This window comes from Panthera leo, chromosome D3 (genome assembly GCF_018350215.1).
Source record: "Panthera leo isolate Ple1 chromosome D3, P.leo_Ple1_pat1.1, whole genome shotgun sequence".
Classification (NCBI taxonomy): Eukaryota; Metazoa; Chordata; class Mammalia; order Carnivora; family Felidae; genus Panthera; species Panthera leo.
This window is the reverse complement of record NC_056690.1, coordinates 19372611-19388008: the sequence shown is the minus strand read 5'-3', so window position 1 is coordinate 19388008 and position 15398 is coordinate 19372611. Positions and strand designations below refer to the sequence as shown.

Below are 15398 nucleotides of genomic sequence, written 5' to 3'. Positions count from 1 at the left end.
GCTCTTGCTCTTCAGATGACTTGGCAGATCCCTGCTTCCCCTCCTAAATGATGCAGTCTCCATGAGAGGAGAACGGAGGGCTGAGCCAAAGTCAGCTGCTTAACTGACTGAGCCACCCAGGCACCCTTCTCTTCTCCATTTTCAAATTTTCTGTGTTGTTTGAACCCCCTACCCTATTCCTTCTTAGTGATTAACTTTATATCAAATCCTAGAATATTGTCATCTGCCATTTCTCCTGATATTTTATGTGTCTAGCTGGGCTCACGACTCACGTTCCAATGGGGACGTCAAAGTTGATTTTTTTTTTTTTTTTAAACATTTTTTTGTGAGTCTTGGTTGAGACTGGGGCCTCAGATCTCTGGTCTGACCCTTACTTTATTCGAAACTGGTACTTAGGGCTGTCTGTATGTGGTTTCCCAAACTTCTCTGCCAGCCTGGGTTGTTTGCCTCACGCGTAGAAACCTGGTTGAATACAGACCGACAGGTCCAACGGTGCCCCTTTCCAGGGGTGCCCTGGCACCCACACTCCAGCCCTCACCAAGACCTCACTGTAAGGTCTGCCCACTCACGGGCAGTATCCTCATTCGACCACCAGTTCTGTGGCACTTGTGCCCCAAGAGCCCACTGAAGTGCCCAGCAACAGCTGTATGAATGTGGAGATGCCACCAACACTTGGACACGCACGTGTGCAGCCACAGCACTGAGTATGCCAACCCGAAACTGGAAAGAAGCTAAGTGCCCATCAGCTGGTGAGTTCATAAGCCAAGTGTGATATATCCGTATGAAATACTATGCAGCCAGAACAAAGGAGGGACATTCTGATACACACTACATGAATGAAACTTGAAGACATAAGTGAAAGAAGCCAGACACAAAGGGATAAGTAATATATGATGACACTTACATGAAGTATCTAAGACTGGCTAATTCCTCAAGACTAAGAGTGGAATAAAAGTTACCAGGGGCCGGAGGAGGGTGGAAATGGGGAGCTACTGTTTCACAGATATGATGTTTGGGATGATGAAAACGTTTTGGAGATAGGTAGTGGTGGTGATTGCACAACATTATGGATGTACTTAATGCCATTGAACTGTGCACTTAAAAATGGTTAATTTTATGTTATATATATTTTACCACCATTTTTTAAAGAGTTAGCATGTCATGGGGTGCTTGGGTGGCTCAGTCAGTTGAGCGTCCGACTTCAGCTCAGGTCATGATCTCACAGTTTGTGGGTTCAATCCTCAGGTTGGGCTCTGCGCTGACAGCTCAGAGACTGGAGCCTGCTTCGGATTCTGTGTCTCCCTCTCTCTCTGCCCTTCCCGCACTCACACTCTGTCTCTCTTTCAAAAATAAATAAAAACATTAAAAAATAATACTAATAAAAATTAAAAAAAAAAAAAACAAACAGTTAACATGTCCACAGGGTACAGGAATGGACATGGGAGCCCAGACCCAGCCACTTGCCCTTTCATGAAATCCCTCAGCAGAATGACAGTCAGCCCCTGCTCGGTGCAGCATGGTGGAAAAGCCACTTTCAGAAGTCTCTTACAGCCACCCTTTGGAGCCTCGGCACCCTCACCTGTAAGAGGGCAAACGTCTGGCTCTCAGCAGTTCCCAGTGACCAAATGCTCACTCTGTGCCAATGTGTACTGCAACACGTGTATATTAAATATGTTTATACTGTATGTCTTATAAACACATGTCTTGGCCCTGAGATACCACAGCGAATGAAATAGACAAAAGCCCTGTCGTCGGGGCTGGTAGGAGAGGCAGACGTCAACCGAAATAAGAGTAAGAGCTGTGGGGCGCCTGGGTGGCGCAGTCAGTTAAGCGTCCGACTTCAGCCAGGTCACGATCTCGCGGTCCGTGAGTTCGAGCCCCGCGTCGGGCTCTGGGCTGATGGCTCGGAGCCTGGAGCCTGTTTCCGATTCTGTGTCTCCCTCTCTCTCTGCCCCTCCCCCGTTCATGCTCTGTCTCTCTCTGTCCCAAAAATAAATAAAAAACGTTGAAAAAAAAAATTTAAAAAAAAAAAAAAAGAGTAAGAGCTGTGGTCAGGTGGGAAGGAGATGGGGTTTGGGGGAGATGTGGTTTTCAGTTCGGTAGTTGGGTACAGCAGGTACTACTACAAGGGTACCGAGAGATCCAGCCTTTCATTACAGGGGATTATCTCAGGGCCATGCACTGTCCACCCACACAGCCATTCACTGTGCCAGGGCCTCCTATTATTGGGGGGAGGAGGGATGCCTTCCTGCGTGGCTGGGGGTGCGGTGCTCAGAGATGAATGAGGTGCAGCCTGCGTTGGGGGTGAGCAAGAGGAGAAACCAATGTCCCCTCTTAAACCATCTTGGAGGGAGCAGGTCCAAAGGGTTTTTTGCATCAGTAACATAAAATGGGTGATGATTGTTTTTAACAAACATCTGAGGAAGATTTTTGGCTGTAGAAGTTACGAACATGTAAAAACATGTGAGCAAATCCTTCTTGTACAGATTTCCCCAAGATTTGTCCTGAAGAAGCATACCACTACCACCGTGGAGAAAGTGTGGCCATGTGACCTGGACCCTCCTTGCTCAACTGAGGTCCAGTTTGGGACCCTATCTTTTTTTCTTTAGCTGGCATACCATAGAATGCATCCATTATAAGTATACAATTCAATCATTTTTGGTAAATTTACAGAGTTGTAGAACAATCACAACAATCCAGATTTAGAATACAGTAAAACCTCGGTTTGCAAGCATAATTCATTCCAGAAACATGCTTGTAACCCAAATCACTTGTATATCAAAGCAAATTTCAAGAACCGTTGGCTCAGTTGTGATCATGTGACATTTGGCATCACGTACTACTCGTGTTGCAAGACATCACTTGTTTATCAAGTTAAAATTTATTAGAAATATTTGCTTGTCTTGTGGAACACTCGCAGAACAAGCTATTTGCAATCCAAGGTTTTACTGTATTTCCATCCCCCAAAATGATTTCCTTATTCCCATTTATAATCACTCACCATTCTTACCCCCAGACCCAGGCCGATCTGCTTTTTGTGTATAGATTTGCCCTTCCTGCATGTTTCATGTAAATGGAATTATTGTATATTTATGTAGTCTTTTGCAACAGGCTTCTTCCCCTTAGCAAGTTTTTGAGCATCCCGCACATCATAGCAAGTACCAGCCCTTCATTCCTCATTATGGCTGAATCATATTCCATTCTGTACATTCATTTACCACGTTTTATTTATCCATTCACCAGTTGATGGACACTGGGTTGTTTCCAGCTCGGGGCTATTACCGTTAACGCTTCTGTGAACGTGGGCACACAAGTCTTTGTGTGAATGGATGTTTTCATTCTTCCCGGGCACACAAGTCTTTGTGTGAATGGATGTTTTCATTCTTCCCGTGTGGAGACCTGGGGGTGGAAATGCTGTGTCGAGCAGCCAAGTTTAGCTTTGTGAGGAGCTGCCCTACTTTTCCAGAGTGGCTGCAGTATTTTATATCCCTAACGGCAGAGTCTGAGGGCTCCTGTTTCTCCACAGCCTAACCAACACTTGTTACCATCTGTCTTTTAGATCATAGATGTCCTGGGCAGTGTTCCTTTATCCTTTTAAGTGATGCTGGAGCCTGGTGGGGATCAGAGAAGGGTAGCAAAGAATTAAAGATGTGGATGCTAGAGCTCAGGAGAACAGATTGTGACAACAAAAGCAGAACCGGGAGACCAAATTTCCCTCCCGGAGAGATTTCTCCGGGCAGCTCTGAGAAGTCCCATTCCAGGGAGTAGCTTCCAGTGCAGACATGGAGCTCAGTAAGGAGCTCTGGGGAAGCCCTGCTGGACCATCCTGGGCAGTGACAGTGGGCACAGGGGGAACTACAGTCTACACGGAGGCTAATGAGGAGGGAATGGGCATTGCCTCCTGCGGACTGTTTAGTCCTGCCTCTCAGGCTCAGGGTAATAATGCCTGGTCCTCAGCAAAGCCACCTGGGCACACGGGGGCAACCATCTACCAGCCCCACTTACCCACTGTTGTTCCTTCGAGGCCCCTGCCTCACCCAACCCCGAGGAGACAAGCAGGAAACCATCCCTTCCTTCTGAGAACACTGAGTGTGAGCAGACACCCCCCACCCACCCAGTCCCTGTCCAGTCCTCCAGCCCCCCTGCAGCAGGCACATTCCTCACTGAGACCTTGAGACCCCGAGGGGCGCCCACAGGCATCAGAAGCACCATTTCCTGGTTCTCTCCACTCTGTCATCTATTTTTCCAAATCCCAGTCCCCAGCTTGTTTACTTCTCTGGTCCTTTAAATAGCCACATGAGAGCGCGTGCCAGCCTTGAATTTCGTTTGGGACTGGACTGCACTGAGCCTTGGGCTTCATCATCGTGTTATTCTTCATGCTCCTTCCGCTCTTCTCGGCACAGTCTGTTCTTTGGAGCTGAGCCAGCATGGGGTCGGTCTTTCCCACTGGAGCTGCCGCGAGTCCTGGGGGCTGGGTGAGGAGCCGCCTGGCAGCGCCATGGCCCAGATCTGCACTCTGGAGGCCAGCTCGTGCCACAGCCTCTGGGGCCAGGTAGCAGTGGGGCTGGACATTGGTGCTGGTGGTGGACGATGGCACTGAACCCCCCCCTCCACTGGGCTGGCCATGCTCTGGGAGGGGGGCCACAGGGTGTTCTCTGCTCGAGTCCAGTCGAGACTGTGCAAGCTGTTATTGGTGTCACTAGCTGGTGTGGTACTGGCTCTGGGGAGGGGGTCTCTAGAACATGTACAGCCATGAGACAGACTGGCCAGGCAGACGTGTGTTACTCAATGTCTCCAAATGCGCCCACAGGAAACCAGCCACTTGAGAAGGAAGTTTGGCTTTTCTGGGCTTTAAAGAAAACTGACACGCTGGAGTTCCCGTAACCAATAGGCTGTTGGTGGGGGGACGGGGGTTTATTTTCCAAACACACACAAAAAAGGAGAATCCAGGGGTGATCGGAAACTTTGACCTTGGTGAGCCAGGCTGCAGGGGTGGGGCTTCCCGAGAAGCGTGGTCAAAAGGCAGTAGAGGCCGGGAGTTTGTCACACTACTGTCCATCTGCGCTTCTGTCTGGACGTGCTCCTGTTAGCCACATCGGCCTCTCAGAACAGCAGGGCCAGGGATGCGAGAGACACCATCTGCCCCCGCCGCCATGCAGGGCCTCCTACGGTACTTCCACCCTAGCCGGGCCAGCCGGAGCCGACTGGCCTCTGCCGAAAAGCACCTGTGTGCTCGGGGCACGGCCATGTGGACCCACATCCGAAACCTCATCTGCAAGGGCAAGGTGGGCAGATGGGGGTGCCATGGTCTCCTGGGTGGGCCGTGTAGGACCAGGGGTCCCTCTGCCTGTTGGCTACATTGAGGAAAGGGATCCAGTGATTACTGTTCCTGGGAGGGAAAGGGAAGGGGATTTCCTGCTGAAGCTGCTTCTGTGTCTCCTTTAAAGAAAACTCCTGGTGGCGGTGTTGAGCTCTCCCTTTCCTTAGGAGCCGGAGGTATGATGTCTATCCCCTTCCTTCCTGAGAAGCCAGGGCACAGGAGTTGAGTGTGATAGTCTGGCAGTATGCCCCCCCCCCCTTACCTTTTCCCACCATACCTTGTCTGGTTGAGAGCGAGTTAGGGCCCTAGCGTCATCCCCCTCCTGCCTCCCCCCGGAGGAGGCTGTTCCCTGAGCTGGATGCCTAGGATTCACTCTAGCGGGGGAGCACTAGTTGGGAGGTTTCCTTTTCTGAGTGGTTTGTGACTGACTGGTCCCTGCTGACAGGCCTTGCCCCTCAGGGTGGGGTCCCCATGGCCCAACAGTATGCCCACCCCCAAGAACTTCCAGGGACAGATATGGAGCAAGAACCTGTAACCACACAGCCCCAGGAGGGAGACACTCTGCCACCCTTTGTTTTTCTTTGTCATTGTGTCTGTACATTTCAAATCTTTGGAGATGTTAACCAGTAGGATGGTGAAGGGGAGGTAAGGGGAGCCCACACCCCAGGAGTGCCTGTGACGAGCCTCCATGCCAAGCAGTGCAGGGATAGAGGCTCTGGTTGCACACAGCTGAGAGGTAGCAGCCACTGGACCTTGTTTTCTCACCTGCACAAGGTCCACGTGGCTGTCACCTCTTGGGTCCCTTGCAGTGGATAAACATGGGATGCCTGTCCTGAGCACCCCACTGGACCTGGCACTATGCTCAGTACCGTCGTGTGTGTGTGTACACACAAGTTTGTGTGTGCAGAAATCACGAGACACGGACCCTGCTCTCAAGTGGTTTGCCTAGTTTCAGCCATGCATCATAAGGCCCTGTATGAGGAACGCCAGGTTACATGGTGTCAGACAGTGGCTCCTTAACTTGGCTTTATACCAGAATCACTTAGGGAGGTTTCTAGTTAAGTGAACCCCAGATCCCACCCTGAGCTGTGAGTGCAACTCTGTGAGTAGAACTCAGGGAGCTGTTTTTTCAAACAAGCTCTTCCCAGGTGCTCATTTATCCAGCCCACTGGTGTGAATGTGTGCTCCCCAAAACAGGGAGGATGGAGACCTCATAGATGGGGAGAGCTTGGCCTGAGCACAAAGTTGGGTATGTTACAGCAGCACAAGCTGTCAGGTGAGATGGGGCAGCATGGTCCCGTGGGCCGGCACTCAGACAGTACTCTGTGGGGTAGAAGTCAGAGGGCTGCAGAGGGCCTTCCTCCAGCCCTGTCACTAGCTGTGTGGTTTGGAGCTGGGCTCTGGATCCTTCTGGGCCTGACTCTGAGCCATAGGACTGGCCTGGACTGGAGATCCCCTCCTGCATGGGCTCCTACAATTAAACCACCAGGCACACACAGGGAAAAAACAGTTTCAAACTCTTGGTTGGCACACCTTCTGAAAATTACTATTGAAACGGGGTTTCCCAAAATATTTAAGCTGACAGCTCGGCCTCCACTGAGCTGTGTGTAGCACCTGTGATGGCTGGTGAGGGGGAGCAGGACAGCTGCTGCCATGGACTTGAGCTCCCATCCAGAAGGCACGGAGGGAGGAGCAGGGTGCAGGGCCCAGAGCTGTCACCAACTCACACCAGGGGTGAGTCTGGGACACATGAAGCATAGGAGAGCTCTCAGTTTCCAGGGGTTTTCTAGCAGGTCCCCTTTCTGGACCCCTCTCAGGTGCCAGCAGAGGTCCGGCTCCAATTCTGACTTAAGTGTGGAGACATCACAGGCTTGGGCTGCTTGCTGCCTGGCAGGATCTCTGCACAGCCCCCAGGGCACCTAGTAATCATGACTGCTTGCTTTCAGCTGGACCCCCAGGCCCTGCAGGACAGAGACTGGCAGCGGACTGTCATCGCCATGAACGGGGTATGTTGGCACCTACTTTTCCCAGAAGATTAGGGTGGCCCCCATTCCTTCCAAAACAGTCCGAAGGAGGCTAAGCCTGAGCTAGTGTATGAGGTGGGGCATGGCTGCAGGAGGCAGAGGTGCTGCAAAGCAGAGTCACTATGAACATTTGGTGGCTGGTGTCATAGTCACCAGCCAGGCACTGAGCCTCCCTCCCCAAACAGTGATCCAGTGGTACCACCAAGTTAGGCAGGGCCTCAACCCTGGGGTCTGCCTGTAGAAATGGAGATCCCTGATTAGTTTTCAGTGCCCCAGAAGGATTTAAATCTTTAAAAAAGAAAGAAAAAAGAAACAAAACAATTACCTACCAGGAGAGGTCTGGGCATATATGACAAAATATTACATTTGATAGATAATTCATGGCTTTTTGTTATGTTACTTTCTATGCTTTTCCTCTTGTTAACTATTAAGAAAGAAAGAGAAGCAGTGGGGATTAGGGTGGGGAGCAGTGTCCTGCAAGAGCCAATCTTTAAATCACCCTGACTGTTCCTGGCCCTTGCTGAGTTGGGCCAGGGGGCTGCCCTGTGCTGGGATCTTAGCCCGCTTACCTGGGGAGGGGGATGATTTGCCAAGCCCCCAGGGCCTCTGGGAACTCAGACTGTGAGTCTCAGAAGGGTTAGAGGGTTGTGCTCCCTGCCTCCCCCTGCAGATTGAAGTGAAACTCTCCATCAAGTTCACCAGCAGGGAGTTCAGCTTGAAGAGAATGCCTTCCCGAAAACAGACAGGTGTCTTCGGAGTCAAGATTGCTGTGGTCACCAAGTGAGTGGAGAGGGGTGAGGGCTCATGCATCTCTCATCCTCAGGCACAGAGGGCACCCCGTCCCACCCCCGCCGAGCAGGTGTTTCTGAAGGAAAGAGCAGGCAAGGGTCTCCACTCTCTGCGTGGTCCTCTGAGCACAGGATGCCTCTCAGGCCAATGGAGCACTCAGTGTGCTTAGCTGCCTCCTGTGTTTACCTAGAAACTTGTCCTCATCAGTTCAGGAATGTCCTCGCCCCCTCATGCAGGCCGGCGGGCTGGCTCCCACACTACCACTGGAGCAGCACAGAGTCAGGGTCTTCTTCCCTGGCTCTGAATTTGTCACAGTCAGGGTTCCTGTGGCAACCCCAGCCCCTGGGGCACAGGTCACTTGTGAGGAGAAGTTTGTATGCTGGTTTGAGAGCAGTTCTCAGGGACACAGGCCTCTTCCTCCCAGAATCCATTCACTTCCCCTGTTTGGAATCCAGCCGGGCCCCTGACCTCAAAGGCCAGAGCCTGCGTCACATGTCCCCCGGACACCTAATTGTATCCAAACACCACTCCCTGCCCCCAGCTGCACCCCAGCCTTCCCTACAGCTCTCTGGGTGGACCTGGGCTTGAGCAGAGAGGACTGTGTCAGCAGTTACCCCAAATAAGCACCGCTAATGGGGGTGGCTTGGGAAGGAACTTTGCTGAGCTCCCGAATCCAGTTGCTAAACTAGTCTAAAGCTGACCCTCCAAACAGCACATCTCCTATTTTTAGGGTACTCCTACTCTGGGAATTGGGTGTTGTTAAGATGTGAGCAAAAAGTGTTTAGAACCACAGGATTCTGAGTGCTGAGGTTAGGCAGCCCTGTGGGGTTGTTCATCCAGCAATCCAGCAGGTGTTGGAGTGCTGCTATGTACAGGGCTCACCTCTTGCTCAGGCCTGGAGGGGTCAGGGTTCACCTCTCACATAGCAGTCTTGGCAGAGCCAAGCCTGGGTCCAGGACTCCGCAGCCACCTATTAACCCGATGCCTGGAATGTTTTAACTGACTTCCTATGGCTGATAACACCTAGGAAAGCCTCCCGACCTTCCCTAAAGATCACATATAACTCACAGGTCATCTGACTACCTTAGAAAGACCCTAATAAGATCTAAACAATGGTAATCATGAACTCTGAGAGCAAAGGGAAGGCATGCAGCAGGAGGGTCTGTGTACGCCCACACCCGGGGTTCTTCATCACCCCCATCTCTAGGCATCCAGGTGTGCAGACAGTTGATGGGTCCAGCCCCGTGGCCTGAGCCAGGGGCTGCCAGGCACTGAAGGTGCTTCCCCTCACCCTGCAGGAGAGAGAGGTCCAAGGTGCCCTACATCGTGCGCCAGTGCGTGGAGGAGATCGAGCGGCGGGGCATGGAGGAAGTAGGCATCTACCGTGTGTCTGGAGTGGCCACAGACATCCAGGCGCTGAAGGCGGCCTTTGACGTCAGTGAGTGTCGGCCCCACGCGGTGCAGGATGGGGTGTGGTGTGGTGACCTTGCACCCTCCATGGTCAAGGCTCCTGCTGAGTATATTAGGCTCCGTACATTTTCTTCACTTCTTGTCTGATTTTTCCAGTGAAAAGAAGAGGGAGGGGTGAGAGGAGGTTCCGCAGAAGCCCGTTCTCCTGTCTGAGCCACATGTGCATGGCTCTCGTGGAGTTGGCCCAGGGGCTTATGTGGGGCCGCCCCACCTCCCTTCACAGGGTAGGAAAGAGGTGCCGACCAAAGCTTTGGAGTCAGTGTGGTCTGACTTCTAAGTTGGTGGAACTACCTCAATCCCCAGATGAGGCCACTGAGACCCCAGAGGCTCCTCAGAGTAGAAGGTGGCAGAGCCAGGACATCGTGCCTGGATACTCTTCCCTCCCTGGTTTGTGACACAGAGGGCCAGTGGCCACCTGAGGCCAGAGGGAAGGCACTGGTTTAAACTGTAGAGTGGCACAAATAATCCCGGTATCAGAAGATGCCTGCCGTCAGGTAGTTGCTGCAGAGCGTAGCCACCCAACTCCTGCCCGGGCACCGTGTCTATGATACCTCCACTGGCCTTGACAGCCTCTCGTGGTGGCTCTGCTGCCAGGCCTCCCCTTGCCCAGCAAGGGAGGGGTCGGGAGGACGCCTCCTCTGCCAGAACTGCTGGCATGCTTGGAAGAAGACACAACCTGCTCAAAGGAGGAACCCCAAAAACCATCTGCCTGCTATGGGCTGACTTGCCTGAGGCAGGGAGAGCAGAACCCTACTTGGTCTCCGTGAGTAGGTAGGTCGTGCTTCATCTCCACGCTCCTTCCAGATAACAAGGATGTGTCCGTGATGATGAGTGAGATGGATGTGAACGCCATTGCCGGAACGCTGAAGCTGTATTTCCGTGAGTTGCCGGAGCCCCTCTTCACCGACGAGTTCTACCCCAACTTCGCCGAAGGCATCGGTGAGCATGGGAGGTCTTCCCAGCCCCTCCTGTCCAGTGGTGCTCTGAGGTGGGAGAGATGTCAACAGCAAGGTGAGGGTGAGCTGCACCCCCTCCACCATGGTCCACCTTTGAGCCCAAACTTCACAGTGGCAGTGGACCAAGAACCTAGTTGGTCCTAGAAGGCCTTTGCCTATCCTCAAAGGGCCTCCTGCTGTCCCCATTCCTCCAAGGAGCCCAAAAGGGTGAAAGGGCTGGTACCACTGCGGCACACCGGAGTATGGGGTCCTGGAGGCTCCTTCCTCCTCACTGCAGTGCCCCTCTGCTCCTCTAACCCCAGCTCCTGGTCCCGTCACATAGGGCTTCAAGCCCAACCTGACCCTAGGTCCTCCTGGAGGGTGGTGTCCGAAGTGGGGGTGTGGGGGGACAAGGCAACTGCAGCTTCCACACCCAGCCTCCAGGGCCATTCATTCAGCAGAGGACCCCCAGGGTATGCAGGGTGATGAGGGAACTTCCAGGGCCTTGAAACCTTCCTGCCCTCACTCTTCATGCTTCAGTCCATGCTCAGCTCCTCATGCCTTGGGCTCTTCTGAGCAGAAGGTGGGAATGGCCAGGTCGGCTGGGAGGGCGGTGATGCCTGCCACCTCCTGGCACTGGATCCTCACTGGGGGCCAGTGCTATGTGGGCCAGGACAATGATGGGCCTGGACTGCCCTGAGAGCCCCAGGAGGGGCCTCCAACTTGGTCATGACCCTGAGAATAACACCCCTCCCAACCCCCTGCAGCTCTTTCAGACCCCGTTGCAAAGGAGAGCTGCATGCTTAATTTGCTGCTGTCGCTCCCAGAGGCCAACCTGCTGACCTTCCTCTTCCTTCTGGACCACCTGAAAAGGTAACCCCAGCTCTTCCTCAGGGGCCCCCAGGCAGCAAGGCACGTTCTCTTGTGGCCCACTGGCTCCTAGGCCCTAGTCACACTGTCACACTCCATGGCTCCTAGGGCCCTCTCCCCCCACCCCTGTCTGTGGTTACTCATCCGTTCTGGGTATTGCTCCACGGCCTTAAGGGAAGAGTGAAGCGCTTCAGCCATGGCCCGTGGTGTGCCTGGGCTTCCTCCCCGCTCCAGGTCATGGCCCACAGCTGGCCCAGCCACCTGCCAGCCCCAGGTGCTCTTTGTCCTAGGCCCCTCCAACCCAGAAGAACCGGGGTGCAGTCTGCTTCCAGCACATCCAGGGGTGGGGTGTCTGTGTTGTGGAGCCAACCCAAGGCAGAAAGGGGTGGCTCCCACTCTCACATTCCCTGAGCCACCCTCCAGAGTGGTCTGGCCCCTCCACCTCACCTCCATCCTGAAGGCCGTGTCTCAACAGCACCCTCTGCTTTGGCCCTCTGCAGGGTGGCAGAGAAGGAGACGGTGAACAAGATGTCCCTGCACAACCTTGCCACAGTCTTCGGCCCCACGCTGCTCCGGCCATCAGAGAAGGAGAGCAAGCTCCCTGCCAACCCCAGCCAGCCCATATCCATGACCGACAGCTGGTCCCTGGAAGTCATGTCCCAGGTATGAGCAGAAACAGGCTCCAGCTCATGCCGCCTGATCTCAGAGGTGGCTTCTGCCTGGCCCACCCAGGGTCCTATGGGTTATTCCCATCCAAGGTGTACAGGGGGAGGGGTCCAAGGTGCTGAGAGAGGCACTTGCCTGAGGCCGTGTGGCTGGGAGGGGAAGGGAGGACCCAGGCCACTGTCCTTCTTTCTGTTTCTTACTGGGGCTTCTCAAGGCCTGTCTGATATTTTCAGGGGCCTTCAGATCTCTTGGCGGGAGGGGCTCGTGTCGCCAGCACACTCTGCAGCTGTGAGCACCCCTCTGAGCCACTTTCCTCTTTCCTCCTCCCTGCTCTGCCCCGGCAGGTCCAGGTGCTGCTGTACTTCCTGCAGCTGGAGGCCATCCCTGCCCCAGACAGCAAGAGACAGAGCATCCTATTCTCCACTGAAGTCTAAAGGGTCAATTCCATCTCTGAGAGGCCAGCAGAACGGCCTGGAAACCTCCTGGAAAAACGGGCTATCCACAGAGTGGGAACCGAATCTTCTTGAGGAGTAATTAGGCCACCCCGCCCCCAAGGGCTGGACTACCCTTGTCTAGGGACTGCCTAGAGACAACTACCCAAGGCAAAAGGCTAAGTGGCCTGGGCAGTTCTGGACCCCGCCCCCCGGCCCCTGGGCCTGTGAGCTTGCAAGGAGCCTCAGACTGTGGTTTTCCATGCTGCCACCAGAGGGTGCCCCAAGCCAGCATGCCTCAGCGCGCAGCAGGCCTGGCCGTGGGACCAGGTGAAGGGAGTGGTTTCTACGAACTTACCAGAGTTTAAGAGATTTCTACTGGAACGCTTGTCAAGATGCACCCTCTCCAGGGAGAAGGGAACGTGACCAGATTCCCTCACTATCGTGTCTTGAATAAACACCAATGCTGCTTCATACCGTGGGGGCCACAGCCCTGTCCCTGTGTGGGTGGGGGCTTTTCAGTTTCCCTGACTTAGAAATTTAACTCTGTTTGTGTAACAGAGTTTGAAAAGCTAAGTCAACACTGTGTAGCGTTTGACCCCTTTCGCCTCCTTCCTTCTCCTTCTTTCTAGAAGGAACTCTGTCCAGAAATGGGTCTTCCTATTCTGTCCTGTTGCGTTGTTTTTGCTGTTCATGTGCCCCTCAGAAGGCAGCTCCCCGTGGAGCCTTGTAACGCCTGTCTGTCTGTCCAGGACTGACACCAGGGGGAGGGAGGCCCAGGCTGCGCACTTTATGGCTTCTTCTCCAGGGATAGTGACCCTGTCCACTGCCTGTTGGGCACAAGCTCTCCTCTTTGGCTTAAAAAGGCCTCAGTCTTTCTGGCTTCCTCCAGCCTGTCGCCCCCTCTGCCCACACCCTCCCTCCCCCTGATCATCCCCCGACATCAGTCACTTCATTCTCTTGCTCTCTGCTGAACAAACTCAGTAAACTTTTGTAAAAGTTTCCTCTCGGCAGCAACAGCTTGCTGACAGCTCGTTTTAAACTTTGATCCGAATAGCCTTTTGATACTTGAATATTTTTAAGTTTTCTACATAGTTTCTAATTTTTTTCCTAACAGATTCAGATAACTAATACGATATTAGAATGTACTCCATGGACAATTCGTGTCCCAGCGGCATTTTGTCTTCCTCTACACGCCAACTCTGTTTTTGTCAGGGGCCGGTTCTGAAGTCTCCTGAGCGTCAGGAATGTGGGGGGAGGGGGTGGTTAGGAGCAGGGGGCTGTTCCACTGGCCAGGCTCAGGGTGGGGCGCTCCTGTCCTGGAGCAGGTAGAAGGACAGGGACTGGCAGCTACCTCCCCTCCCTGCTCTCCAGATACCGGTACAGAAGCCAGGACATTCCTGGTAACCCTCCTGACCATCCAGCTTGTAGAAAAGAGAACGAGGGAGGCCGCTAAGTCTTTTGAAGAAATAGATCTATAAACAATTGCATCCTTTTTTTTTTTTTTTTTTTTTTTTTTTTTTTAAGAGAGGGGTTAGGGCAAGGAGAAAAACCTTGAGAAGCCAAGTTTCCATGCTGGTCTTGCAAGAAAAGAGAATGTAGTGAACCAGAGGAGGAAAGCAATAGTGTGACTCAGGAAAAGGTGTTTGCTTGTCACATGATTACACCAGTAACGGTGGCAATGTCCCATGATCCCTCCCATGTCCTGGGTGGCAGGGGTGGGGGTGGGAGGGCTCGCCTGACACGTCAATAGGCAGCTCTTGCCCAAACTCGCAGCACATGGGGGGACATGTGCTCTCCAGCCTCCCCTCTGCTTGTGGACCTGCTGAAGCAGGGTGGGGGTGGGGAAGGGCAGCAGAAAACAAAGTCTCTTAAAGGTTTTATGTCCACATACCATATTTATTTCTTTGTACTTTTTCCTTGCGAGGAGAGCAGACCCACCATTTTAAAGGAGTGTGGCTCTCCTGGGGGTAGAGGCAGGGAGCAGGGTCCTCTGCCCTCTGCACATTTCTGGACTCACTGGGTTTCTTAGGCCTCCAGCTCTGGGCCGCCTCTGGCCTGGCTTCCCAGCCCCATCCATCTTAGCATCCCTCCAGCCCTGCAAGGGGAACACACTCTGCTTAGAAAAGCTACACCCAGCACTCGTTTCTGTTCCCCTGGTGTCATGATTTGCATCTGTCGCATTGAAACTGGAAAGCAATATATCAGTGTCTGTGCCAATTTTCGTTCCCTCCCCCTACCTCCTCCCCCTTCTTACTTTTTATTTATATAGAATGTGTGCTGTTTGATGACAGAATGACCACTCTTCCTTGTGTAGCTCTAAAAGCGCTCCTTCGCCGGGTCACAGTGGCAGTGGTCACTGGCCGCCTCTGTCGCCCTGTCTCACACATGGGCCTGGGGGTTGGTAAAGCGAGCATAGGGCAAATAGAGTCCTAAAGCCCAGAGATGACCTTCCACGAGGCATGGCTGCTGGACTCTGCAGCAGACGAGAAGCCTGGAGCAGGGAGCTTGATCTGGCCCCCGAATCTGGAGCAGGGAGCTTGGCTGTCTCTGCAGCTGCATTTCTGCTTTGGGCCCAGCCATCCCTATACCACCGTGGGGGAAGGGACTGCTGACACTTTCATTAAAGTTACCTGAGACTACTTGTGTCAGTGGTGATTGCTCCATTCAGAAGGAAAAAAACACGATCGGAACCTCTGGGAGGGTCCCCGAGCTGCTGGGTGGGAGCTGGGGGTGGGCAGCAGAGCTGGAAGCAGCAGCAGGCGATGTAGAGGGCCCGGGTGCCCCGGAGGCCACCTAGGAGGGCAGCGCACACCACAGTGAAGAAGCCAGGCCCAGTGGTGTCTACGTACCACAGGCGGGCACCGCAGGCAGTGTTGGGACGTGAAGCAGC

At 53.5% G+C, this 15398-nt stretch overlaps 1 protein-coding gene across 1 annotated transcript in view; it reads left to right on the top strand.

Moving 5' to 3' along the window:
• BCR (BCR activator of RhoGEF and GTPase) overlaps window positions 1–15147 on the top strand; it is a 128282-nt gene extending 113135 nt beyond the window's left edge. The window contains exons 17-23 of the mRNA XM_042910425.1: window positions 7267–7326; window positions 8015–8124; window positions 9432–9571; window positions 10408–10542; window positions 11306–11411; window positions 11909–12071; window positions 12419–15147. Coding sequence (XP_042766359.1) covers window positions 7267–7326; window positions 8015–8124; window positions 9432–9571; window positions 10408–10542; window positions 11306–11411; window positions 11909–12071; window positions 12419–12508 — 804 coding nt within the window. The 3' untranslated portion in view covers window positions 12509–15147. The remainder of the gene's footprint in view (window positions 1–7266; window positions 7327–8014; window positions 8125–9431; window positions 9572–10407; window positions 10543–11305; window positions 11412–11908; window positions 12072–12418) is intronic.
• The last annotated feature ends 251 nt before the right edge of the window (window positions 15148–15398 follow it).